Source organism: Aptenodytes patagonicus, chromosome 22 (genome assembly GCF_965638725.1).
Source record: "Aptenodytes patagonicus chromosome 22, bAptPat1.pri.cur, whole genome shotgun sequence".
In the NCBI taxonomy this organism is placed as follows: domain Eukaryota; kingdom Metazoa; phylum Chordata; class Aves; order Sphenisciformes; family Spheniscidae; genus Aptenodytes; species Aptenodytes patagonicus.
This window is the reverse complement of record NC_134970.1, coordinates 5,504,227-5,530,029: the sequence shown is the minus strand read 5'-3', so window position 1 is coordinate 5,530,029 and position 25,803 is coordinate 5,504,227. Positions and strand designations below refer to the sequence as shown.

Sequence of the window (25,803 nt, the reverse complement as noted above, 5' to 3'; positions counted from 1 at the left end):
GGGCTGAGGGTAGTCGTGGTGGGTGCTGGGGGGGTTGTTTTAGGGATACGGGCGGGTGTCTCCGTGTTCTGGGCTCAAACGGGTGCTGGGGGGGTCTCAGGGGGACTCTGGGCTCCGGTGGGTGTTGAGGGGGGGGGGGTGTCTTAGGGACACCGGGGGGTGCTCGGGGATCTCGGGGTGCCCGAGGCCGCCCCCGGCTGGGCCGGGCCGTGGCGGAAGCAGGAAGCGGCGGGGCGGCCCGGCCCGGCCCCTCGGCCCCCCGCGTCCCGCCTCCATCGCGGGCGGGAGGAGCCCGGAGCCGGGCGGCGGAGCGGGGCAGCCGCCGGGCGGTGCCGGGGTGAGGCCGGGGGCGGTTGAGGGGGGACGGGACGGGGCGGGGGGGTCGGGGGGGGGGGGACCCGGAGCACCGCGGCGAGCGGGCGGGCCTCGGCCCCTACGGTGGGCGCAGGCCTGGGGGGGGGGGGGGGGGGCGCTCCCCGGGCCGGGGGGGGCTCCCGGGCCTCAGCGAGGCCCTCGCCAGGCGCCCAGCTGCGGGGGTGGGGGCTGTTTTCTGCTTCAATTTATGGATATTTTTTTTTTTAATAATAATAATAAAAAAAAAAAGGTCCTGGCTGGAGCTCCTCTGCCTCGGAGATAAATAAGGGCGATGCCGTGGGCCTGTGGTGGGGTGCAGGCCCCTCTCCGGAGGGTTTTTAGCCCAGGGCTGGGACCTGACCCCCCCTGAGCAGGGCCGAGGGAGGCAAATAAACGGTGTTAAAGCAGATGAGGATGTATTTATATCGCGGTTTCAGGTTCACCAGGGAGGCGAGCAAGCTTTCCCTTTTAAAGACTCCTCCGACAGCGTTTCTCTCTAAATATTTAGCTTTCTAAAGCCTGGGTCCAAACGCCCTGCCGTGCATCGGGATCACGGGTAGGACTGGGCGCTTGGGTGGAAACCCTCCAGGCCGAGAACCATCGCTATTTATGTTTGCGGAGAGAGCTGTTTATTCCTCCTAGGGTGGTGGAGTTCATAAAAAATAGCACTAACATATGGGTTCCCTAGTTTAAAAGGCCCGTCTCTGAGAGGTTGCTGTGTGGAAGGAATAAGACTTGCTCAGTACGCGCGTGTGGCGGCGAAGTGGGTACAGTAGCCTGTTGTTATTATTTTGTCGGTTGTATTGTGGTGATAGGAAGGGAAATAATGGATTGTTATTTGTTTTTTAAGGCCTCATCTGTTCTCAAAACAGCGTGGGAGCGTAATGCCTTATTTCCTAGCTGAGGACATGGGTTACTGTTGAGTTTGTCGAGGAGCTGCGTTGGGTTTTTAATGTCTGTGACTTGCAGGGGTTGTCTTCAAAGGTATTTGCTCATAGTTGAATACAACCGTAGAAGGGGGAGGACTGGGATGTATCTTGTCATTTTATCATAGTAGGATGCGTCTGCTGTTTGGAAAGGGGGAAATCGCCGTGTTTGACAGCGTTTCTGTAGGGATAAGTGTTTTAAGTGGTTCCAGGCAGATTCCGCAAGCAGGGGAAGCTTGCTGAATCTGCTGGAATTCGGCACGGGAGAGCTTCACAGGCGAAAGCTTTGGCACACGGGAGCCAGAGGAAGCTAGATAACCTTTCAGACCATTTAGCGCACCAGTTGCAGCGTCAAGGCAACCAGAGTAATCATAAAAGCTGGGGGAAAAAAAAAAGGCATTTAATATCCTGCAGATGTGCTGGCTCTTGCTTGTTATATGAATCAGGGTATTACATAAATGAAAGAGTTAGTAAAGCAATGTATTGTTTTTATAGAGCCAAGTGCATGCCAGGTGCTTTACAGATGAGAAGAAAAGGTCCCTGCCTTGGAGAGCTTACAATCCATAATGAGATATTATTGATCAAACCTGCTTTGGGGCAGCTTTGCTAGCCCATGGGGCTGCTCAGGTGGTAAGATCTGGGACAAATATTTGCATGGAACGCAAGGAATGTCGGTAGAACAGGGCCAGGAGCTAATTAACCTGGCAATGTAGTGCAGCATGTTCTCATTGCGCACTTGGGGTTAGACTTTAATTTGGCATTTTAGTCTTTTGGTGTTTCTAAGGCTGTGGCTAGAAATGTGACACTAATGTTAATATAACATCTGACATTAACTGCTTGAGTTGGATGCTTAGGCAGCTGCTGACCTAACAAATAGGGGTTATTTTTCATCCAGAAAATTTTCCTGGTCTGATTCACCATGTGACCACATAAACAAATGTGCAAGAGCAGAACAGGGAGTTGATCTTGGGGGGAGAGGAGAAATTGCTGAAGCTGGTAGTCCTGTTGAAAAGTGCTTTTTTTCCTGAAACTATACCTTAGCATTGCAGGAAAAAAAATATTAAAAATGCCGTTGCTTGAGTTCTCACTGGTAGGAGCCCATGGTTTAGGGGGAGAGCTGTCGGCCAGTTCTTCAAAGGCAAATCAGATTTCAAGTTTGGTTGCCTAACGAGAGAATCTTATTTCCTGATATATACATATATGCATTTATGGCCAATTTGTCCTGTGGGAGCAGCCAGAATGAGTTACAGCAGAGCAAATCTTAAGTTTAGGTAGCATGTTAAGCAGTGCTTGTCAGCTTGTTCTCAAGTGAGCAGAACGGATCTGTGCTTTTAAAATGCAGGCTGTGCTGTGAGGTGTGTGTAGAGAAGACCCGTGTAAATAGTTACACAATTCTGGCAGTACAGCGACAGACCTTGTGGAGCAAGGCGGTGAATTGGGTGAAGCAGCACACAGCGTTCACGAGCTGGTTCCTGGCGTCAGGTGGTACTGGGAGCAAAAGGGGGACAGGGGCCTGATTTCCATTTTCAGCTGTGAGCTGGGCGTGTTGGTTGTGCTTCTTGTGTTTCCACATGACGGTCCTCAGTCTCTGCTTTCAGGGCAATGCATTGCTAAACTGCGTCTCTCCAGAAAGAGTTTTGGTTGTCCCAGTTTGATCCAGGTTAGAGTTTTCCCAGCTCGGAAACAAGAAGCAAAGCAAGACCTCACAGATGCTCCCTTTCCCCCAGCAGTGTTTTTCCGAGGCGAAATGTCTCTCTAACAATGGGGTTCTCGCGTTGGCAGCTATTAGCTCGTCCAGCGATTTCTTTGCATCCTTCCTGCAGCCCATCTGCTGCTCTTGGTATCACGAGGCTCTGCCTTTGTGGCAGGCGGGGGGAGTGGTAGAGGAACACATTTCTTTTTTTGGCATCTTAATGTTGGTCGCTCATAGGTGTGTGCTTACAAGCTTCCCCGTTGAAATTTCACGGTGGGAAATAACTTGCTGTCAAATGCCGTTTTGTCTCTGTCTCGAGTTCACAATGCAATTCTTGCTGCGGTATTTAGTTATGTGGCATTTCTGCATGTGAATGACCTGCAGGCAAACTTTCAGAGGAACGTAGGACCTTTTGTTGCCTGCAGAGCATGCTGCTGTCACGTTACTGTTACTCAATAATCAGTTGGCCTGGACATTAGGTTGCGAAAATTTAAACAAATTGTAAACTGTTGAACTTTGCCCCACACATACTGCTTATTTCTCTGTCCTGTTCTTACTGCTGACAGGGGATTTAATGAAAACAAATCTACTTTAAAATAAGCGACTAAAATTATAGCGCAGGAGAGCTTAGTTTGGCTGCTGTGTGTGATGATCGGCTTTGTATTGCTGGCTCTTGTACTTGGTGAGCAATCGCTTTACGGGACGGATTCATTTGGAATAGATGAATAAATGGAGTTTCATTGATTTCTGGGAAGCTTTGTTCATTTACATAAGCTGCGAATCTCGGCCGGTTCTTCTCTTGTCAGGAAATTTCACGGCTTCTTTCAGTCCCCGGGAGATACTGAACCAGCAGAGACTATTAGGACTGCAGCTAAATGTTGCGCCTTTGGCTGCGAACAGGTTTGCTCCAGAGAAGCCTTCCTTCTTGCCTAGACATTGCGATGTTCCTGTGATCTCTCTGCACATGTTGGTGTTGAGCTGTACGGCTGGAGCATGTTTTCTGTTAACGTACTGAATCTCTCCACAGGGATTTTTCATCGGAGGCCATGGAGCTTTCGGCCAACGAGCTCAGCATTTATGACAAGCTATCAGAGACGATTGATCTAGTGAGGCAGACTGGCCACCAGTGTGGGATGTCAGAAAAAGCCGTTGAGAAATTCATCAAGCAGCTCTTGGAAAGAAACGAACCCCAAAGAGGACCTCCGCGGTACCCTATCTTAGTGGCTCTCTACAAGGTAAGATGTCTTTTGTGCGTGCACAGGCCGCCTGAGGGTCGGAAGTTCTCCTTTTGCACCTGAGCCTTTTATTTCCCATTGCATTTTCTTGATGAATTTTTCCGAGTTCTTTATTTAAAAAGCTGTGAAGTGTAGCTTGCTTCCTTCGTCCCATGAGCTGGTTTGGAAACAGAAGACAGCTGACTGAGATTTGAAATTGCTCATGTGTGTTGGAAGTTTAACATGTCAACACCTTTCTCTCCTTAAATTATTAAAGAATGAGACTTGGATTGATTCTTCAGGCAAAGATTCCCAGTGTCAGCACCCTCAGTGGAAATGTGAGGAAGGAGGGAGATTCTTAAAAGTTCAGGGTTGAATAATGAAGAGATCCAGGTTCTGTTTCTGACCCCGTCACAAGCTTCTACCTGTCTCTATTCTCCTTCTCGTCTATAAAATAAACCTGTTGCCATGCCGCTTGATGCTAGAAAAATGCTTTGAGACCTTAACTAAAAGACACTGTAAAAAGTTTTGCAAAGTGGGAGAAAGGATGCTAATGTTAGGTAGGTTCAAGATGTTTGCTAGAAGGATTAAAAACTTCCCACTGGCATAATATTCAGTAATATTTTAGTGTCATCTTTACAGAATCATCACGATGGTTTCTATTTAGGAAAAAATTCAAGTTTTCTTCCTCACGTCCTATAAAAAGCTGTAAAACGAGGCAGGAGAACAGGAAATTGGAAATTTGAACTTTCAGCTTCTGTTCTTGTTTTTGCTGTTGATTCACTTTGACTTTGGCCAGGAGGAGAAATGCGTCATGTCATCTCTTTAAGGCTTATTTGGGATTCTGGTATGGAGGAGGGAGCTGGTGCCAACTCTGCCAAAGCGTTTCGAGGCTTGACGGATGTTTGCAAAAAGCCTTGAAAACCTTGTGTAAGAGGTATGGCAGAAGTGCAAGCTTTTATTTGATTAGGTGGGACGAATCGGAACTGTCTGTAGATAATCCTCATTGCTCTGGTGCTGGATTATTTGCAGTGCTAAAATATATGAACAGAGTTGTGTGGCTTGGGTTTGAAGGCTGCTTAACTTTGTCCTTGGACAGCCCTAACAATAAAACTGAGTGACAACTCGGTGTACGTAAATAGCATTGCAGTTGAACGAGGAGCCACAGCAAAAATTTGAGTGTTCATCTTACAGCGCGCAGCCACAACCCTTTGATACCAGCCAGAAGGTGTGTCCTGTTCTGAAGACACATCAGCTCACTGCAGTATAATTAACTATGTGCCTGTTTTCTCTCGCAGGGCCTGCTCACGCTGGGGTTGGTCTTGCTGACTGTTTACTTCGTGATCCAGCCATACAGCCCGCTGCCGCCTGAAGCTCCCCTCTCCAGAGCCCATGCCTGGGGCTCCCTCATCAGTCACATCCGGCTGCTCTCTCTGCCCATTGCCAAGAAGTACATGCTCGAGAGTAAGGAAATGATTTCTCTGCTGTAACATAAGCCTAGCAAGAAATACCAAGTTAAATACCAGCCATGCGAATCATTTGGCTGTCTCCCTGGGCATCAAATAACAAATGTGTTACTGGCATGGCACCACGGTTGTCTCTTTTCCTACCACTGTACTTAAAAATAGCATCCTGAATTCTAGCTAGGGCGCTTTCCCTTCCATTCATTGGGGCTGGAGCATATTTTATGTCTTAACTTCATAATTTTGTTCTTGCACATTCTCTTTTCCTGCTTTTAACACCTCAGGTTTTTTCTTCCACAAGAGTTTCCCTTCCTCTAAAAACCTCTGCAGTTCTGAGAATCTGCAGAGTTCAGAGAATCTCTGCCGTTCTGAGAATCTCAGAATCATACCGAGATAGCTATGCTGGGTAAATGTCACCTTCTTTTTATTTTTTTCTGAGTAAGCAGGCAAAAACAGTTTGTCAACCAAATCTGGATATCTGTGAGCAAAGTGTAGAAACCTCAGCATGTGAGCCGGGTTTAAGGAAAAGTAGTTTTTGCCAAGTGGCATATTGGGAAAGGACTGTGGGCTTGAGAGCTACGGTGTTTATAGCAGTTAACGTAACATTAAGGGTAATGTGTGTGTGTGTGTGTGTGAGGAAGCTAGATAAGTGGCTCCCTAATGATGTGGTCCCATCACGGGAGAGGAACGTAATAGATTTTCCTAGACTGGCGTAATAGAAATGGAAAAGTTTGAGTATTTCTCATTCTCAGTTAATCATTTCCACTGACTTAGACGGGCAAATGGCTGTAAGCATGGGCTCGGCCTCTTTGATAAAATACAAAGACTGTCAGTAATGATAAAGCTGTGAATTATTTTGAGCAGGGATGTGGCACAATGTTGATCGTCTGTCGGCTCACTGTAAAAACAAACTCCTGTATCCATGCCCTCGACGGGTTTATATTTAGCTTTGGCAGCTCATTGTGTTGGAGTTGTCTGTTCTGGCTCTGACCTTCCTGCCGTAGCTAAAAAGGGCGCCCTGAAATGCCAGCGCCGTTCTGCATTTTCTCTGTGTGTCTCCCTCTTTTCCGCTGACACGTGGGATTTCTGTTGATTCGGGTTCGTATGGGTGGGGTGGGGTATCCCCCATTGTTCACCTCCTTCCTTAAGCACTGGGATCTCTCACAGGGAGGAAAAAACAAAGGTGAGGAGATGGCTCTGATAGCCACTTGACATTAGTAGCCGGCTTATCTAATGCATTTCGGCGTTGACGGGAGTCTGTGCACATCCCTCTGCTGCTGTATGGAGAAGGAAACCAACGGGAACTTTAATGCTCGTAATTCTTCAGTGAGATTTTGTTCAGAAAGTTGACAGGTTCTTCCTTCAGATGCCGCAGGGCCCCCTTGGATGGGGAGAGCCCAGGGAGGTTCCTTGGGACAGCAAAAGGTTTCTAGGAGAGGGGTTGCTTGAAATCACGAGTGTCTTGCTGTGAAGATAAATAAGAGTAGGAGCAAGTCTGGGCTATTGATGGGAAAACCAGCTGAATGGGGAGGAGATAGGGAAACATCCAAAGGAGCAGGGGAAAAGGGAAGGGAAAGATGGATGGGGAGGAGGAGGGATGTGAGGTGGTTGTTTAAATGCATATAAAATCCTTTATGCCTCCATGAGTCCCGGAAATCTTCTGAAGTGATGAGCAATAGGGTGGGCAGCAAGCCAGTTCTGGGGAAAGGAGGGGGGGTACAGAGGGGACGAGGCAGTTCCCGCTCTGTTTTTCCAACAGGTTGTGGTGGAAACCACAGCATGCACCAATTAACAGATTCGCTAGGGATGACTGGGGTAACTTTGATCTTGCCTCAGCAAAAGAAACTGGACTAGACCCCGGCTATTTGAATGGGAGAGTGCAGCACCCAGGCTGAACCTTGGCAGGGTTCCTGTGGGAATCCCTCATGTCCTGGCTTCCCGGCAGGCAGCTGCGGCCACCGGGGCTGTCCCAGCAGCCCTGGTGTCAACTTCACGGCTTGCTGCTGAGTGGACCGTGGTAAAGCCATCCAGCAGGGATCCGGAAGAGGGAGTTTCATGGCTTGGGGCTGAGCAGTCTCCCGAGCTCTCTTTCAGCCCTGCCTTGTGCAAGATGTAATGTTTTGCCCTTAATTTTGCCCTTGTGGCCTGCTCAAGGGAAGGGGTAAAGCTACACATCTTGCCGTCCTGTTTGTTGATGTGAGCATAAGGCCAGGAGGTCTTGCGAGCAGGTCTAGCGTTCTCTGGTGCATGCTTGCATAGGAGAAGGCGCTGTGCAAGGAGATTGAGCAGCAGAGAAAAACACTAACCAAGGGACTCGACATACAGGCTCCTCTTCCTTTCTCTGTGTAGATCCTGGTAGATTAATTTTTTGAGGGGGCTGAGGATGAAACTTGGAGCTTGCTGTGCTCAGGCAACAGTTCAAATCCAGCTTGGGCTGTTCTTGTTGAAAGCCACCTGTTAGCAGTTTGGAGGCTGCCTTGGCCCACCGGCAGTGCTGGCAGACTTCCCCCGGCCGCGCCGCCCAACGTGGTGCAGACAAAGCCCGGCCGTGGTGAGCGTGGGCACATGGGTGGTCCGGTTCGCTTCCTCTGGGCCTGAAGCCACCTGGGCAGGCAGGGGCAGCCTGCCTGCGTGCAGCTGCGGTTTGGGGCTGTGCCGTGCCTCCTGAGCCCGCTCGGGGAGTAGCGGGCTTGGGGCAGTTTTCCTGTCTCTGGGATCGCAGGTTGGAGCCCAGTCCCCTGGTAGATGTGGGCTGAGCAGCCAGGTTTGTGTTGCAGAACAAGGGGACCTTGGATGCCTGGTTTCTCCCGAGAGCCAGAGCCCCGCGTTAGAGTGGTGGTGAGGCTTTGGGAGGAGCAGGGGTGCAGGATACTGCTCCCCTCTCCCTCCAGCTCAGGGTGACCTGCCTTCACTCTCATCTTGATCCTCGCCCCTGCCACCCCAAGAGCCGTGCTGTGGATGACAAGGGCTGCCTGTCTGTCAGTGGCTGTGGGTGGACCTTTGAGCAGCTGAGGTGAGGAGCAGTGTCCACAAAGCTTGCTCTTGGGTTAAGTTTGTAGGATTAGGTCCAAAGTAAATTTCCTTTTTGCCTGTCTCTGCTCTGTTGCTTGCCGGCTTTCTCCCCCGGATCAATTCCCATATTAAAACTAATGTTCCCACCCTTTGTTTCTTCAAATCTGACTCTTAGACCCTTGGGTTTGGCGTCCATGCCTCTTTTTCAGCTGTTTTCCCAGGGCTAGGAACCAAGGTCCCTTCGGTTGGGGAAAAGTTCTGCAGAAATGTGGTTTGCATTTGCTCTTCCTGAGCTCGTGTTTACGCAGAGCTTGTGAAAGCCCCAGTGCTGGGTCACGCTGCCTGCTCCGGACTGGGGGAAATGCCTCTCACTGTGGCAGCATGCGGCTGTTAGCCGGGTAGATCAGCGCTTCAGGTAGCCCCCAGGGAGGCGAAGGGTTTGCTGACCTCTGGGCTCTACCTGTTATAAGGAACACAATGGATTTTGGGTGGGGGCATGGGTTAACTCAAGACTTTCTAGTGCTGTTCCAAGGAGAAAGTAGGGCCTATGTAACCTGGATTCATTTCTCTTCTCTGACATAGGCTGGGATGGACAAATCATTTCCTCTGTGTTTCAGTTCTCTGGTGCAAAGCAGGGGTATGAGTACTTCCCTCTCCCCTGCAAGCGTTAGGAAGTAATATAATAAGCTTTCAAAGTAATCGGAGCCAAATGAAAAGGGATTTTCTCTTTTTAACAGCAGTTTTAAAATCACAATGGTGGTCACTCTGCCTGTTTTTCAGTGGTTTTTCCCTTCACAACTGTGTGACATCCTTTGTTAATATCTAAATAGGAATTTTAATGTCAGCTGGTTGATGACTGTTCCCCGCCAGCCACACAGAGCAATGACGTGATGAGCAGAGCGTGAAGTTGCTCTTACACTAACTTGTGTGTCTGCCCATGGTAAGTTCAGCCCTTGCAGCTCAAAAACCTCAGCAGAGTGGGTCGGTCAGTGGCGAACAGGCTCTCGTCCAACAACGGGACAATTTGCACGTTGGACTGATAGCAGGGGTTTGTAATGACCTCAAGGAACATCCAACTTTGCTTCTAATAATGAGACCCGGTCCTGACTGCGTACATCCTACACAGTTCAAAATCAACTGGATCAGTAGCTGCTCAGCACACCTAAAATCAGACGCAAGCACACACGTAGCTCAGTGTTGGGAAAGGGATCCTGTGCAAGCTACCCTCAGCTTGGAGAAGACTCCTTGTGTTAAATACTCCTTTTTGCCTAGACCAGTAGGGCTAAAATCATATTTATGGGTTTTATACGTCACCTAATTTAGAAAAGGGAACCCTGCTGGAGGAGCTGTGTTTAAGGATCACCTTGTAAATGGCCTGTCACTGTCACGTCCCAAGGCCTGCCGGGTGTGAGAGCTATTTGTGGGGACGGGTCACAGCAGGCTGGGTTACTGGGAGAGGACAGCAGCCTCTGCCTCTTGGCTGGCCACCTTCAATTTAGCTGGAGGCTTGCCTTGGCACCTGGCCAGGTCCTGGCTTCTTTCTGATCTCGAAGCTTTGCAGGCAGCCTGTGATGGGCCAGCCACCGCCACATTTGTCTCCACTTCTCACACTCCTCTTCTCCCCTCTTACTGTAGCCCTGAAGCGTGTTTATCCTTAGCGCAGCTCTGTGCAGAAAGGGAGCATCCAGCACGCCTGTCTTACGCGAGGGTGGACTTTCTGCTTCTTGAGTGCAACGTGGGCTAAGCACCCGGGTATTCAGCCAGCCTTTCCCCTGGGTTTTGCAGCCCATGCTGCATCTGACCTGCTGGGTTCAGTGATGCATGAGCCCAAGGAACATGGGCCTGCTCTGAATGAAAGGGTTGCACAACAAGGCTGCTTGGGAGGTAAAGCAGGATCTGATTTCCAGCTTCTTTCTGCCTGGAGCATGGCCTTCTCCTCTTGCTCACAAAGGATCTTACTTTTTTTTTTTTTCCTAAGCAAAGTCAAGCTGGTTTGCTCTTGCATTCATGCATATTCTCATGCACCCGCTCGGGGGGCTGGAGCATTTTGAGGTGGATGTGAGCGTGATGTGGTTTCCAGCACTGTGCAGGGCTCCCTCCCATCCCTGTGCAGCTGCCAGTTTATCTGATCTTTTTTGTGTGTGTGTAAACAACCCTTTTATAATATAACTTGAGAGTGACCAACAGACGTGTGTTGGCTCATTCAAAGGGGGGAGAAAAAAGGCTGACCTTGCAGTGCAGGGTGGTGCCAAGCTGTTTTCATATACTGCTTTACTTTGGCCTCCGTTCAGCCAGTGGACTGTTTATTTGGATTTGCTGACAGTAAACTAACTCCAAATCATTGTGGTAATCCAGAACATGAAAAACACTTCCTTTTGCTTCCATATTTTCATGCCTCCAGAATTTCTTGTTTCCTCGTTTGCAGAGTAAGTGAATTCTCACTTTGGATTTGCTTCCCTGGAAAGAGAGCGAGTGTGCCATACGTGCCCTGTTGGCAGAGGCATTTAGCAGCCTAGCAGAGCCCTGTTTGAACTAGTGATACAGGCACGTCAAACCTTTTACAGACTCAAGCCACCATCAGGCAAGTGGCAGCAACCGCGAGGGATTTGCTTCAGAAGCGTGCTGTTCCTCCGAGCCAGATTGCTCATGCAGACGCTGCCAGAACAGCACAAGCTGCCTTCTAGGGCGCGTAACCAGAGGTGCAGGCTGGAGTGGACTTGGGAGGCTTTCCTGACAGCTTGGTCCCTGCCTTCAGTTTTCTGGATTGGTAGGTGCAGATTTCTCCTGGAAATAATGCTCTTTCGCCCCAGTGGACTGTGAGTTCCTCTTGGGCCAGGCTGAGCAGACTTGATTTCACAATGTCTTGTTGGATCAAAATCATTTTTGTGCTTTGCTAGAGATTGACTAATCATCCTTCAGTTGTTTGACCAGCCGTTACCCATTAGTGAAATGAATGAGTAGTTCTTCGAGCTGTTGACTTTTTACCCAGAACAAAAATAGGGGTTTCTTGATGGGTTTATCTGTAGCTGTTATTTTGTTGTTAGCTGTTCCTAAAAATGCTATGAACCAAACTGGGAGATACTTTCTTCTCCTGGCATAAATATATTCAGTATACTCAGAGCTACAAAAAAGTTCAATATGAGAAAGAGGTGAGGATCTTGTGCTGAACAGGGACCCTCTTTGTAGTATATATTTAAAACCCCACTGTGATGCATTCCTTAATCAGGACTTCCACACCGTAATTGTGATTCCTGTCTGACTTACTCAAGAACCCATCAGTTTCGCCTGATTTTGACATGACATTATAAATGATCAAATTAATTTTTAGCCTAGTGAAAAATTTCAGTAAGATGGAGCTTGGGAAATGTTGCTTTTGCAACAAAGTGCTCCGAATGTCTCCTCTGAACTGTGCCACACAGTAACTACAGAGCTCTTAATTTCTATATCTGTAAAGCAGGAACGATGAGATTTACTCAAGTGATAGGATGTGATTGTGAATTGATGTCTGTAAGTTGCTTTGAGTTTTTAAAATACTGTTTTATCTTTCTGTAAGGTCTGGGAAAGGGGGCATGGTGATAAGCCCCCTATGCAATGACATAGCACAAGTAACAAGCTATTGACTTGAGGAATATGGTATCTATAAGTCTGCAGTGGTCCCAACGCGGCAAGTGGCTAGGAGCAAGAACAACCTGGCCTGCATATTCTTTGGCTGTCAAAGCAATAACAGTAGGTTATGAGCTGCAACTTCGCTTTTAGGTTAAGGGCTAGACGTTGCAAATCCCTGTCCTTAAAATAATGGAAAACAGCACTGTAAAATCCAGCATCTGGAAGCTAGATATTTCCAACTGGAGGGAGAGCTGCAGCCCTTCTGTGGTGATAGTAATTGGACATCAGAGCTCTGAGGATCTCGTGGCCCCTTCATCACTGGGAATCTTACAGGTGGGATCGAATGTCTCTTAAAAAGCTCTGCCCTATGTCAGCCATAAGAACCAGCTTGTAGTTGGGCTTTTGCTGTGAAAATGAATGGAGGAGGTAAGTATCCCACGGGCTGTCAGATGCACGTCCGTAAAGGGCCCCTTTGGCCAAGGGGAAAGTATGGTTGCAGACAGCAGAGGGTAGGCTGAGATCTTAATCCCTTCCTTTGAAGGTTCTCTTCAGATCCACCTTGAAAAACTCCCCAATTTTTACAAAGCTGTGGGGAGACATTGTAAAAGTGGAGATCAGCATCTTCCCACTGTTGGATCTAGCACGTAGGAACAAGGTTGTGGCTGTCAGTGCAGTGCCATAAATGAATCACTGGGTCGGGCCCAGGTGAGTCTACCCCCATCCTGAGCTTACCTTTGAATTGGCCGGTGTAGAGTTGGTCATGCTTTTTGAGAGCCCTGAGGTTTACCTGCTCACCTACCCTGATTACGAGTATTTTTGTAGTTCTTGATGGTACGTTGGATCCTGTGAGGGACAGTCCAAAAGTGTTGTGGGTGTTAATGGAACAGCCAGGCTTGTACAATGGATCTACAAGAAAGGACAGAGAAATACCCTGTGAATATTCAGTGCACAGGCCAGTCCTTCTTGAGAGCCCCGAGTTCATCCTCGGCTTGCTGAAGTTGCTTGAATGCTCCTAGCACTGGTCCCTCATGAGTTCTGTGGTGGGACTGGGAAATAGAGTCAGCCTCAGAAAGAGGAGTCGGGGATTTGGAACCAACCTTTGCAGATTGTGGAGCTGCTTAGTGCATTAGACAGCCCTCTGGGGAGCTTTCCTCTAGTTATCGTGGGTGATGGTAGCAGCAACCCATAAGGACAGAAGACCTGGGGGGACTGTGAAGTCCTGGACGAGTCCCCCTTCCCATGGACCAGGCTTTCCTGTGCAGACGTGCCTGTCACTTGCCTGCTGGAGACTTCTTCAGCCTTGCAGCCCTGAGTGCTGGGGAGCAAACCAGCTTGGTGGGGAGCCAGCAAGCTGCCTCAGCACCTGCAGTTCTACGTGCAGGAGGTTTTATGTTTTCAACGCTTTGTTAGGGTCAGGAGCAGCCCTTGGCTTCTTGCATCTTGCTGGAGCGAAAGGTCCCCCTGCTACAGGGCTTCCCTTTGAACCTGCTGCAGTGGCAGGCTGATATTTTGCCCTCCGTATGGTCCCTAAAGAGACCGGGGCTGTTGCTGAGGTCCTGCTCTCGGATCTATGTGGGCAAGTTTCCGTAAGTTTTACTGCTTCGCTGCAATGGGCAGAAGCAGGGCCAGGTCTTCTCAGTAACCTCTTAGCTTCCAATCTGATCGTCCACACCCAGCATCTCTGGGGTTGTGCTCACACACCCCTCTGTAGTTCTGGGGACGGCCAAAAAACTTGGGAGATCCTCTGTGAAAATGGCCAAGAAGGGCGGGGTACTCGTTTTAAATTGACTGTGAGTTGAAAATTATTTTTCTGCATAGTGGAAAGTACAGTCATAAACTCCTTCTAGCATTAATCATAAATGTGTTTTAAGGAAAGTTGTTATCCCTTTGTCTGTGCTGTGTTAGCAGCTGGAATTCCCCAGCCCTGGCTCTGCTAGGAGTTACCCTGACACAGGGGAGAAGACAGCTCTTGTTCTGGAGAGCTAATAAAGCATAAAAGCAAATATTAGGTAGGTATGACTGATGGGGAGCTGAGGTTCTGCTTAACAAACTGAAGCTGCTCCTCAAAGAGGGGTGAGAAAGCACAAGCGTGGAGGGAGAGATTAGCTGGGACTGGCCTGCGCTTTTGTCGCGTAATGGATAGTTGTACGTGTCAATACTACAGCTGCTTTCCTGCACTCAAACTCCACAGGGATAATTGCACACGCCCAGCACTTTAACATTTGAGTGCGAATGGATGGGACCATCGTGTGACAGCTGCACGTGACGGTTGCGCTGGGATGAAGAGTGCATCTTTCTTTTCAATCTCTGAGCAGACTGTGCGTGCGCACAGACAGCGCGCTCGACTTAAACCAAAATAATCCCCCAGGGTGTCTGGGCAGGGTGATAATGTAAAAGGAATGCAGGGAGGGTAATTGAAAGAGAGAATAAGCATCCTCAGTAAAACTCCTGCTCTGGTCCCCAGTGTGCAGTTGCATGCCCTCTCCTCTGCGCGCGGTCTCTTCTCCCTCTCTCCCTCCCTCCCTGGGAAGGGCAGGCGCTTCTCGCTGCCCGTACTTGTCATGCCAGTCACACGCATGCTGGTGCACAGACTAACACCCTCAACAATAAATCTAAAAGATTAATTACCAAAAAAAAAAAAAAAAATCCCACAACCCCACTTGCGGCATTTGAAATGCGTCTCAACTGTGCTCCGCTTGGGTTATTCATGGGGAAAAGAAATAACCTCCTGAATCGAGCAATTGAGAATGCAAATATCCCAGCCTAGCTCAAAAGAGGAATCAAGCTCTATACTGTCAAGCTGATTAGCATCCCGTTACGTGGGGTACTGCCCTGAGCCCAGAGAGAAAATTTTGGGACAACTGTGCTTAACGCTCTGGGATGAGGTTTCGAAGTTTTGCCCAGAAAGAAATTATAGTATTGCTACTCCCTGTATGATGAGAGACCATAAGATATGTTTTCTTGTTCTCTTCATGGCAACTGCCCTTCCTCTGGTGAGATCTTTCAGCCTTTTGTTTCCTGTCACTGACCAGCTGTTTTTTGTGAGTTGAGTTTTTTTTGTTGTTGTAAAATTGAAGCTTTCTACAGGCAGTGGAACAAAGATTTTCTTTTTTCTCTTGTGAGCAGGGAGGGAAAGTACGTTGGAGCAGTTTCTCATGGGAGCAGGACTTCTGCTTGCAATAAGGATTTTACACTTTGTTTTGCCTTTTTACCCCTTTCCCTGAAAGCAGTGTAGATGTGTCTTCCAGAAAGACCAGGAATTATATCCTGGTCCCTTTCAGTCCATATCCCAGCAGTAGGGTGGGAAATGCAGCATTTGGGAGTTGACTGGAGATATTTAGAGAGGAAAAAAGCAGAATGAATCCCAATCTGCTCCTTGTTATGTCCCAATGAACCTAAATCCTCTATAACATTCCTGTTTGTCTGTTGCAGATGTCGGAGGGAAAAATAAAACAAGAGCTTTCCTATTAAGTTCTGTTCATCAGTTATGATCCATGTGCAGGAGGGGGAGCGTGGCTGGAAACCACGATGGCAGTAACAGGCAGGCTGCGTGCGGGTTTTTTTTTTTTTTCCCCCCTGAAAAGCTGCTGTGCATCCTTGTTTCCCAACTTTATTTTTCAGACAGGCTCCACTATCTCTTCTTTCTCCCCTTTCCCATCCGCTCTGTTTCCCGAGTGGGTGGCCTGCAGCAACGTCCAGGAGACATGAGCTGTTTTGACACGTGCTGGCACCGAACGGGTTGGGTGGGCCTGTCATGAGGACAGATCTCTGGACGTTTCATGTGAGTCGTGTCCTAGGCCTTGGGTTTTTCCTAACCCACCCCGACAGATCAGGCATTTGCGTGGCTTTGCTGCCACTGCTCGAGTTAAACATCTCCCCATTGGATTAAGGCTGCAGAACCAGGGCTGTCACTGCCACGAAATGAGAGCTGCGTCCTTTTAGTGCGGCGGCTGCTCCTGCCGATCCTTTAGCATAGAAATACGTGGGGCATTCAGCATTATCGGCTCTTGTCCTGTTCATTCAGCGCTGCAACAGGTCTCTTCTGTCAATGTTTACTTACTTTTTTGTGCTGGGAGGGCTGTTAAGTTGGAGGAGGGAGGCAGGATATAGGCATCAAGTAATGGTTTCACGTAAAAGTTGAATTTTTGAGGGTGTAAACATATGCAGCGTTCATTGTAGGCCAGTTCAGCCGATTGTGGTGTAACAACGATTTCTGGAATTTAAAACGGATTTAAAATTTAGTTGTGGTCCAGGTTCCTCATGCCTTCTTGGTGTCTCCTTGATAACGTGTGGGGATTGCTCTTTTGCTTGTGGACTTATTTCAGCATTTTTGCACTATATATGGTGGTTGCCATCCTTCTGTTGATAACAAAAGGGTAACTTAGCCTGTATGCCTCATATATACAGAGAATTGGAATTTCCATGAAGCTCTCCCATTTGTCACAACCCCGAGCCGTATCTCCAAAGTCTTCAGCCTGTGCTGGAAACGTTCGGTGATGAGTTCCCTGCCCTGGTGAAGCTTGCTCTTTTTGAGTAACTTACAGCCATCGGAAGCTATAAGAAATCTCAGTGTTTCATGTTAGGGATAATGAGTTTATCATCGAGTCTGTCTCCTTTCCATTTCATTTTTGGTCTTATTAAACATGTTTCTCTTGTTTCCTCCCAAGAATGCCAGGACTGGTGGGCAGCAGGTTGCAGACAGAACACTTCTACGCTTCCCGCAAACTGCACGGTCTGTTCTGCTGTGAAAAGCCTTCAGATAGTGACAGACTTCGAAGAACTATCAGAAAAGCTCCAGAGGTCTCAGCCTTTTCTAATCAAGGTAATGCATGGATTTGAAAGGCTGGATGATTAGTCTGAACTCTTGAATAGTACCAGCCAAAGATCCCTGTCCGGTATTTTCAACCACAAACTGCTGATTGAGGTAGAACATATATCTAAGACGACGTTTAGCCTCAGTCTAAAGATGTCAGGGAGTGAGGAGCTCACTGCATCCTCAGCAAGTTGTTCCTCTGACTAATTATCATTGTGGTTGAAAACTTAGCGATCCAGATGTGCCTCTTGGACGTTCTTTGGTGGGATGGAAATGGGAGCAGGGAGGAACCCCAGGTGCACAGCTTTTATCTTTGTTTTGTGTCGTTTAAGACAGGGCAGCATCTCTCCTATGAAGAACTGAAGCATTTTCAGTCCCAGGATCCAGAACTGGCAGAGGTTATAATAGAAGAGAATTCAGCTGAGTTGTGGAGCTGCCCGTTTTTCTTTCCCTGGTGAGTCAAAGGCAAAACACCTGACAGATGTATACATCCTTTCTGCAGGGGTGCCCAGGCTTTTTGCTTGCGCGAACTACCAGGAGCTTGCAAGTTGCACTTTAGCTGGAGGGAAGGGGAACAGGAGCAGGTTAGTCTTCTGTCTGCCTGCAGTGACTGCTCGGTCCTGTTCTTCAGGCCGTACGTTAATCATCTGGGCTGTGGTCTGATCACATGAGGCAACGGGTTTACATTTCTAATCACCTCTGTCTGCTCAGTGGAAATGCTCCACCATTAGCGCTGACTGAGAAGAGGAGCCATGACTTTTGCAAAACACTGAGAAGAAACAGAAAGCTAAGGGATCCTGCAATTTGTGTCTGGTCTCATGCAGGAAAAATGGCCTACCCTAATCCTGGCCCTTTGTTAACTGCGCTAAAGCCCTTAGCGTGGCTACAAGGCATTTGAACAATTCAGAGCTCTCTAAGGTTGCAGAGCAACCCAGTGTGTTAGCCAAGTCTTTTCATGTGGAGAAGAGTGAGAAGCGATGTGGGAAGGTGCCACCTGGTGTGGAGCAGGCTCTCTAGCACGTTTGTACGAGCAAAGGAGCAGTGTCCAAGTAGACTTGGAGAAGGGCGTGGTAGAGTCTGTGCTTTGGCTAATGCTTAGATGGGATCTTCTTGCTGCGCTTCTCGACCGCAGCACTGGTAGGCGGATGATCAGGGTACAGAAGTATTAATCATGTCAAGCCACTAGACAGAGATGTAAAAATAACAAGCCCCATCCTGCCTTTTCCAGTTGCATTCCCTGGCCTAGAGAATAGACTTGGGTTCCCCCTGCCTTGCCATGTGGTTTCAGTTAGGGTTGTGTACAATGCCACCTCTCTGCATCTTTTGTAATTAATGGATCCGATCAATGACTCAGATCATTTTAAGGGAAGAGGGGAGGGAAATTAAGTTTAGGCATCAATGATGATCTGTATGTTCCCTGTTTACGTGCTCCTGCTGCAGGTACTAAGAGGAAGATATGAAGGAGCACAAGTTTAGAAGCTGAGAGGTCGAATTTTGCTCCTAGGGGCTAGTCTATCAGCAGGCTGTTTATCAAGCATGAATATTTGTGAAGAATTTTGATCTTGGAAGTAGCCTTTTAAATACAAGCATTATCATCGCATGATATTTCTTTAATATGGGTTGGTTTGTTTTATTTAGGAATAAATCTGTGAATAAAACTCGGATTCTGCAGGAATTTTTCCCCACTTCCTCTTTGCTGTCCTTCCCCAAGACAGTGTCCCTGGAGAGCTGCTTCCTCATCCACCATCCAGATTTGGGGAATAAGGTGAGAAATTCATCTCGGAGACGTTATCTCCCTGTCTGTGAATTGTCCTCCAGAAGCTCCAAGTCTTTGGGGGATTTGCAGGACATTTTCAGCTGATACAATCCTGATAGAAGGATTTAGGGTTGTATCAGTTCTGTCCACCCCTGCGTAATGTGGCAGCTCAAGGTTGCTGTACTACCCAGAAGTCCTGTCTAGTTTTGTGCAGGTGGTACACCGCGTCCATCTCCCTCAGCAGTTAGAGATGCCCGTGTGGTGTCCCAGCTCTGTTCACATTTATGTCCTGGCCTTGCTCTGTAGCTGGGTGAGGGGATGGTCTTTCTGTGTACAGTTGGGCAGAATTCATTTAAGAGTTGTGTTTTAGGAGCTGTTCCTGGCAGTAAGTCTCACCCATTCTGAGATACCTGCCATGGAGCCGTTTCACTGAAGATAGTGACACTTCAGGCTTCTAGCCTGATCTCCTCCTTCGTCTTCTTGCGGGCTTTGTGGGTGTGGAGGGTCTGCATTGCCTTGGACAGAAGAGGGGAGGAGGACCCTTGCATGCAGCTGACCTCAGCTATGATCTACTGGTAACTGGAGGGAGCAGCAAACCTGCGGTCACCTTGCTGCAGGGCTTGTTTCATCAGACAGACCCAAGAAAAGCTAGCAAGGCTTTTGAAATATTGTCCTCTCATCCTAGAGCTACAGTTTGCACAGCCTCTTTGCTGTTGGAAGTGGACAGCTCACCCTGACTGTTGTACCTCTGGACAAGTGCAGAGGACACTGTGAGATGTTCAAGGTGGAGCTGGAAGCTGGAGATCTGGGTGAGTACCGGTGCTGTAGCATGCAGGGTCTGGGAGATCCCTTGGAGTCAGGAGACTGCTTCCAGCTGGGTCTTTTCTGTCTGACACCTGAGAAGGTGGTGGGTGCCATTACCACCTCCAAACTGGTGTGTGCCTGCTTGTAGCAGTACAGAGGAGTGATCATTCTGGACTGGGAGTTTGTGACCTGGAACACAAACAACAGGATACCATGAGATGCTCAGTGTGAAAACCGAGCAGTGTGGGCTACGCAAGACACAATGCTCTGCTGGGTGTTGCAAACCCAGCATGTCATTGAGGGCGGTGTCTTTCCAAAGAGCTTCTGCGTACCCCCATCGCTTCATGGGAAATGTGAGCAGTCAGTAAACACGGATTCATCTAATACGGCCTCTGTTGCATCTTCCAAAGGTTATGCCAGCGCAGATTACTGGACGATGAGCTTCATGGCCAAAGGGACAGAGCCGGCGGTTGTTTGCGACGGAGCTGCTAGCTAAGGACAGTGGGGTGGGAAAACAGAGCTGTTTCCAGGACAAGAAGACTTTCAGCTTTGAAGCCAAGGCAACGTCTTGAAAGCGATAGAGCTGGGGCAACTGGGGCAGGCAGCTTTGCCACCCTGCATGTTTACAGTGTTTAAAAATGACTGTTTTCCTGACCCTTGAGGTAATTCTTTGCCTTTCCTCAAATGTATTTTGGGAGAAGTGCAAGCTATTTATGACCTTCCCTGTCCCCTCAGGTAAGCCCTGGGTTTGCAGCAAAGGGTTTTTTCCAGGAGCAACGGAGGGATTTCTCAGGATGAGATTCACCTTGTGTCCTTTGTGAATTATGGCACTTCTGAAGCTTCCTGGGGGGTTTGGGAGTGGAGGGGGTGTGTGACATTTCTGTGTACATTCCTCCTGAGGAGGAAGCTTTGAGCCTGTCTTGTCAGGCTAGCTCTATAAAGGGAATGAATGGTGATGTGTCCCAACTCCGCCCCATCCCTCCATCACGTACATAGCTGTGTGCCTCAGTAGTGTGCCCCGCAAAGCCAATCTCGGCTCCGTGCTCCAGGGCTGAGATGAGCCTTGCAGCCTAAGGGCAGAGACCCTCACCCACTGCATCGTTCTTGTACCAAAAGAATCTGTTCAGGCCTCTTCTTTGTGTCTTGTGATCGCTCTTCTGCGGTCCTCTATCAGCAGGTTGTGAGTGAGTCAAATAGTAACTGCTTTTTTTTTCCCCCCACCTCCTTTCCTACAAAAATACTGGTGCAAGTTTTAGCGGTGATGGTGCCGAGAGTGCGGTAGTTCTGGATGGAGAAGGGGCTAGGTGCAGAGCAGCTCTGTGCAAGTTTCATCTTCTGATTGTGCACCTAAGACACCAGGGCTGCATGACCGTTCTCATATACTCCTTGCTTTGAGAGGTGCCGCCTGCGTTCCCAGCCCAGGGTACCTACGGGAGCACCTGAAAACTTCCTCATCCCTGGCATTTTTTGCATCAACTCCTTCCAGACCTGGAACTCTGTCTTCAGAATGAACGTTGGTTTTTTTCCTGAGTCCTTTCCAAGCTGCCTTCGCATGCTTCCTGTTGCTTGAGCACTGCTTTATCCAATGCCCTGAGAGAGGCTCGGTTTCAGTGTTTGCAGGCTGCGGATGCTGCGGTCCCTTCCAAGTCTGATCCTTTGGGTCTGATCCTGCTGTTGAAGATCATTTACAGATGTGTCAGGCTGAACTCATAGGCCAGGGCTGGGGTTCAGGACATACTCTCACAGTTGTTAATATGGAATTGGGAGGGGTTTTGTTTGAAAGCAAGTTAACTCTGTTCTCAGGAGCGAGAACCTTTTCCTCTGTAAATATTGTAGGTACGCATAAAATGACAGATTGGAAAAATGTCTGTCCAGTGTTTGTTTTTGAGCAAGATCAGGAGAATGGGAGCAAACATCGTACTAATCTTATTAGGGTCTGACAAAAGCTGCCAAGTGGGATGACGCTCCCGTACAAGGATAAGGCAGAGGACAGTTCCTGCTCCAAAGAATTTAGTCTGAGGCCTTGACGCTACAAACATTTCTATGCATAACGCTTGTTTTTTCTCCTGTAAACAAATAAGGACAACCCCAGCACCCCGGTCAGTCTGCGTGCCTGGCCCTCGACACTGGACCAACACGCACCAGATCTAGTAGAACCAAAGGGGGAGAGTCTGACTCTCTCAGGACAGAAAAGGACTAATTTAATTTGTAGCAAAATATTAAAGGGAATTGGATTAATAAGACTTCTGTTAGTATTGTTAATGCTTGGGGTGTGTTTTACACTTGTGACACTACATGCAATCTTGTACATGCCAAGACACACACGCCACCCCTCTCCCTCCTCTTAAAGCCTGGGTCTTAGTTCATGGAAATTCATGAGTTTGGTGATGGCAGAATTAGGGCCTCGTTAGTGACTGTTGCTATTTACACTTTGGCAGCTTCTCAAGTCAAATTCAAAGGCTGACAAGGCTACTTCACCTCTTACTGCTTTTGTACCTGATCCATTTCTGTAGAGCATTTCGTTAGAGATGCACACGGAGAGAACCTGCTGGACCCGTTATTGCTGAGATTGCAGGTGGTTTGGTGATGTTGTTACTTCTAAGTGTCCTTGAATGTAACTTGTAAAAGAGCTGCGGAGGCAATTCTCAAGTGTCTGCGAAATGCCCGTGTTTTGTGAGTAACGCTTAAGCCATTGTGGCTGTCTGGCTCCTTTGGGAAGAAGCAGAGAAAATGGATCTGTTTATGGTTGCTGTTTGGATTGGGGGGAAAGGGGGAGCTCTAGGGCAGGTTTGTGCCTACTTAGCAAAAGTGCTCTCACGTATTGCTTCTCCCCTCTGCAAAGAGCTGCAGCTGGTTGGACAGAAGATGGTGAAGCTGGACTGTTTGCAGATCAGCTTTCCAAGTGCACTTTATGGTTTCTGCATAAGTTTCCAGATCTGTGTCTAGGCGATACATTGCATATGTCCCAACCTTGCTCCCTTTGGAGTTTACATCATTTGTTTTTAAACTTTCAGTATATTTTCTCTTCCTCTTCCAAAAGCTGTAAGGAATTAGCTGCTAAACTAAAACAGGAGGGCAATTCTTCTGCTGATAAAGAGCTGATTTTTGGCCCTAGCCGCTGTTGAGTGCAGAGCCCCAGTCTGTAGCACGGCTTCTAGAGCAGCTCCTGTCTTCTGCTGCCAGAGAAGTAGTGCTAACGCCTTCCGCATCGCAACACGGGCGAGGAGCCGGGATGGAAAACTCAGAGGTGAGGCCAAAGTGGCAAAAGTAGGATGGCCGAAAGGAGATGTTGACACCTTGGCCAAATGGCTGCAAGCGAGCCCTGGTCATCGTTCTCATCCGGGGCTCCGGCTTCACAGAGCCTTTCCAAAGGCTGCAGGAGGCTGTGGCTTCCCTAGAGAGCCTGGCGGCTCCCGGTGATCTGCTGAGGCTGAACTGGGGGGAATGTGGCTATTTTCTCAGCTATTGAGGCATCGCGGTGACAGACGTGATCGGACGAGTCACAGAGGGTGTGCGTCCCATCGTGGTCTCCCTCGCCTCTAGCTTCACTTTGGCACTTGCGGGTATCCAAGCATATGTGCTGGTTTGGACAGGCCCCCACTCCCCACCCTGGCCAGCTCAGAGGGGTGCCCAGTCAACGCATGCGTCCCACTTTTTTTAAAAACTATTTGCGTGCTTTAGAGCTCTTTGCCTGCGAGCTGGGAGATGGACTCCTGCTCACCCGACGTCCCGGAGGCCGCAAAGCTGCTCTGAAATCACACCAGCGAGGCGCAGGAATCCATGCTACCCGAGAACCCAGTGGGCAGAGGTGCAGAGTGGTCCTTTCTCCACTTGTCAGGCTAGAAAGATGGGCTGTCACCCGTCAGCTGGGCGGGAGGATTGTGGTTTAAAGCTGGTTTCCAAAAGCAGGGGTCATTGACCGTTGGTCTTGGTCAGTCCTGAACTCAGGGTAACTGAAAGGAGGAGAAAGGAGTAGTATTACTTACTTCAGTACCAGGAAATCAGCATCCCCTACGGGAGCCAAGCTGCCAGTTTCTATGGATTTTTTTTTTCTTTTTTCTTTTAACTCCCCACTGGCATTGCACACACAAATTCCCTTTCTAGGGTCGGGTTTCCCGGGAGTCTCGGGCCTTTAGCTTTTCCCGCTAGTCCTCTCGCTGAAATGGTCTGGCAAAGAAGCTGGTTTTACTGGGCTGGATCAAAGCACCTCCCTTCTCTGGTGGCTGGCCTCCCCAGCTTTCTAGCAGCAAGCCTTGCACGCCCTTCCGCAGCAAGTCCCGCTGGCGGCGTGGGAACACCCCGAGCGAGAGGAGGTGGGGAGCAGGAGAGCATCTCGTTACTGAAGATGCAAGCTCTACAAACTCCAGCATCGCAGAAAGGTGATCCTGCCTTTAAACCCCCGCGTTCGCCTCTGTAACGCTGCTCCGGGGAGTGAAGTTTGCAGGATCCGCCCAATCCCAGGCTCAGTGGTCCACGTTTAGCCCCGTGGCCCCCAAGAGAGAACCGAGCGCTTTCTGGGGTGAGGCCATTTTGGTGGGCCTTGCCGTGGGCGCACAAAGAGCTCTTGCTTCCTGCAAACCAAAACTTTCCCCTCTTCATAAATTTTACATGTAGAACTATATATTCTCCTCTTCAGGAAACTCCTTCTTGTAAAGGATAGATTTACTGTCCTGCTGAGTTAAACAAGGGAGATGCTGGACTTCCCCTTTGCTTTGGAGATTCAAACAAATGACAGGTGATTTATTTTTAGCATTATCTCGCTGTCTGTGGGGAAGGGGAGGCATGTTACAAAGGCTCAGGGGCGCTGGGAAGTAAAGCTATATATGCATAAAGACTGTTTCAATGCTGAACACTATAAATTCAGTGGCGGATAAAAAAAAGAATGTAAATATGCACTTAATGCAGAATTTTATGGATGGTCGTAATTTAATATATTGCAAACTTTGTAAATACTTGGAAAAAGCCTGTAAAGTGTGTAAATAAATGAGATTTGTATGTAAGGAGAATTAAAAAAGTTTTTACTTTTTGCAATTAAATACAAGCGTTAATGCACCTTTTCCCCTTTGCTGATTTTTTTTTCCTCTTTTCATGTTGCATGTCTGCCATGGAGGGGTTATTTAACCCTTTTTAGGGCACTGTTTCTAAGTGGAAGTGTCATTTTAAGTGAAAAGGCGGAACACTTTTGTTTGGAAAATGTCAAAAGAAACACTTTGGAAAACGTTTTGTCAGTTTTAGCCTGGTTCCCTAAACAAAGTCGATGCGACAGCTCTGCCTCTCCCTCCTTTCTTCCTAATAACAACCTCTGCTCCTTCCTTCACAATTCAGCTTATTTCAGCCAAACCTTGAGGGGTAGAAGACAATAAGCTCCTCCAGAGTTCATAAAAACAGGCAAGTAGAGGAGAGAAAGATCCCGCTACTACCGGGACAATGCGTTAGCCTTGTTCGGCACCAGAGAAGCCGCGCTGAAGACGCTCGAGACGTCGAGTCAGTAGAAAACCGGGCTTGGTTGCTTCTGCAGTGCAGAGCTGTGCCTTTCTGGAGCCCGCTGGCCTTGAGCCAGACCCTGCACCCCCCCCGTCAGGTGTCGGCGTGCGGCTCCTGTCGCCTGTGCCGAGGCTGCTGGCTCCCCGGGGCTGCGGTGGACGGGCTGTTCCTTGAGTGAGCAGAAGCAAAGCCGCATTCCTCACGCGCTTACCTAATGCCGGCTGGACACGAGCTTGTCAGCTCCAGGGTGGGGCTTGGACCTCGTGCTGTTAATCTCGATGCTTCAGACATTGGCTCCAGAAAGAGCCGGCGGGGCAGGTTGGGGAGTTGAGAAATGGCCCTGCACCCCCTTTGCCAGCAGCCGCGCCTGACCTTGCCGAGTGCATCGGCTGTTACTCACACTTCCCCATGAGCCACGTGCCCCGGTTGTGACTCCTCCAGGGCTGTTTTCTCTTCCCCACGAGCACGGTGTGTCCCATTTTCCTTAATCCTTGTTGCTGCGCTATCTCCTGCGAGGCTTGGGATGCTGTAGTGCCAGGGGCTACGTGGAGCTTGGCCCTTCATCTCCGCATCGCGTTTGCAGGGAGCAGTACGTGCGTTGGGGTCTTCTCAGCACTGTCTCGTTCTTCATGAGCCAGGCCACGGCGAGCTGGCCGACAGGAGTTGGAGCCGGTGTTG

At 48.8% G+C, this 25,803-nt stretch overlaps 1 protein-coding gene across 3 annotated transcripts; it reads left to right on the top strand.

The window, feature by feature from the left end:
• The first annotated feature begins 269 nt into the window (after positions 1-269).
• C22H6orf89 (chromosome 22 C6orf89 homolog) lies at positions 270-24,655 on the top strand. Of its 3 annotated transcripts, none has more exons than XM_076357852.1 (8): positions 270-337; positions 4,001-4,208; positions 5,486-5,651; positions 16,936-17,090; positions 17,414-17,535; positions 18,720-18,846; positions 19,523-19,646; positions 20,052-24,655. In XM_076357852.1, the coding sequence occupies exons 2-8, from the start codon at positions 4,020-4,022 to the stop codon at positions 20,135-20,137; spliced, it is 969 nt and encodes a 322-aa protein (XP_076213967.1). In that variant the 5' UTR covers positions 270-337; positions 4,001-4,019; the 3' UTR covers positions 20,138-24,655. The 3 variants fall into 3 exon arrangements, with proteins under 3 accessions (XP_076213967.1, XP_076213965.1, XP_076213966.1); XM_076357850.1 differs by lacking the exon at positions 270-337 and adding an exon at positions 3,602-3,655; XM_076357851.1 differs by lacking the exon at positions 270-337 and adding an exon at positions 3,751-3,873.
• Positions 24,656-25,803: the final 1,148 nt, after the last annotated feature.

Excerpts from the sequence above, each read along its gene's own strand:
- C22H6orf89 (XM_076357852.1), top strand. The coding sequence starts at position 4,020 with ATGGAGCTTTCGGCCAACGAGCTCAGCATTTATGACAAGCTATCAGAG. Across the intron at positions 4,209-5,485 it reads TCTTAGTGGCTCTCTACAAG|GGCCTGCTCACGCTGGGGTT; the intron begins GTAAGATGTCTT and ends TTTCTCTCGCAG. Across the intron at positions 18,847-19,522 it reads ATCCAGATTTGGGGAATAAG|AGCTACAGTTTGCACAGCCT; the intron begins GTGAGAAATTCA and ends CTCTCATCCTAG.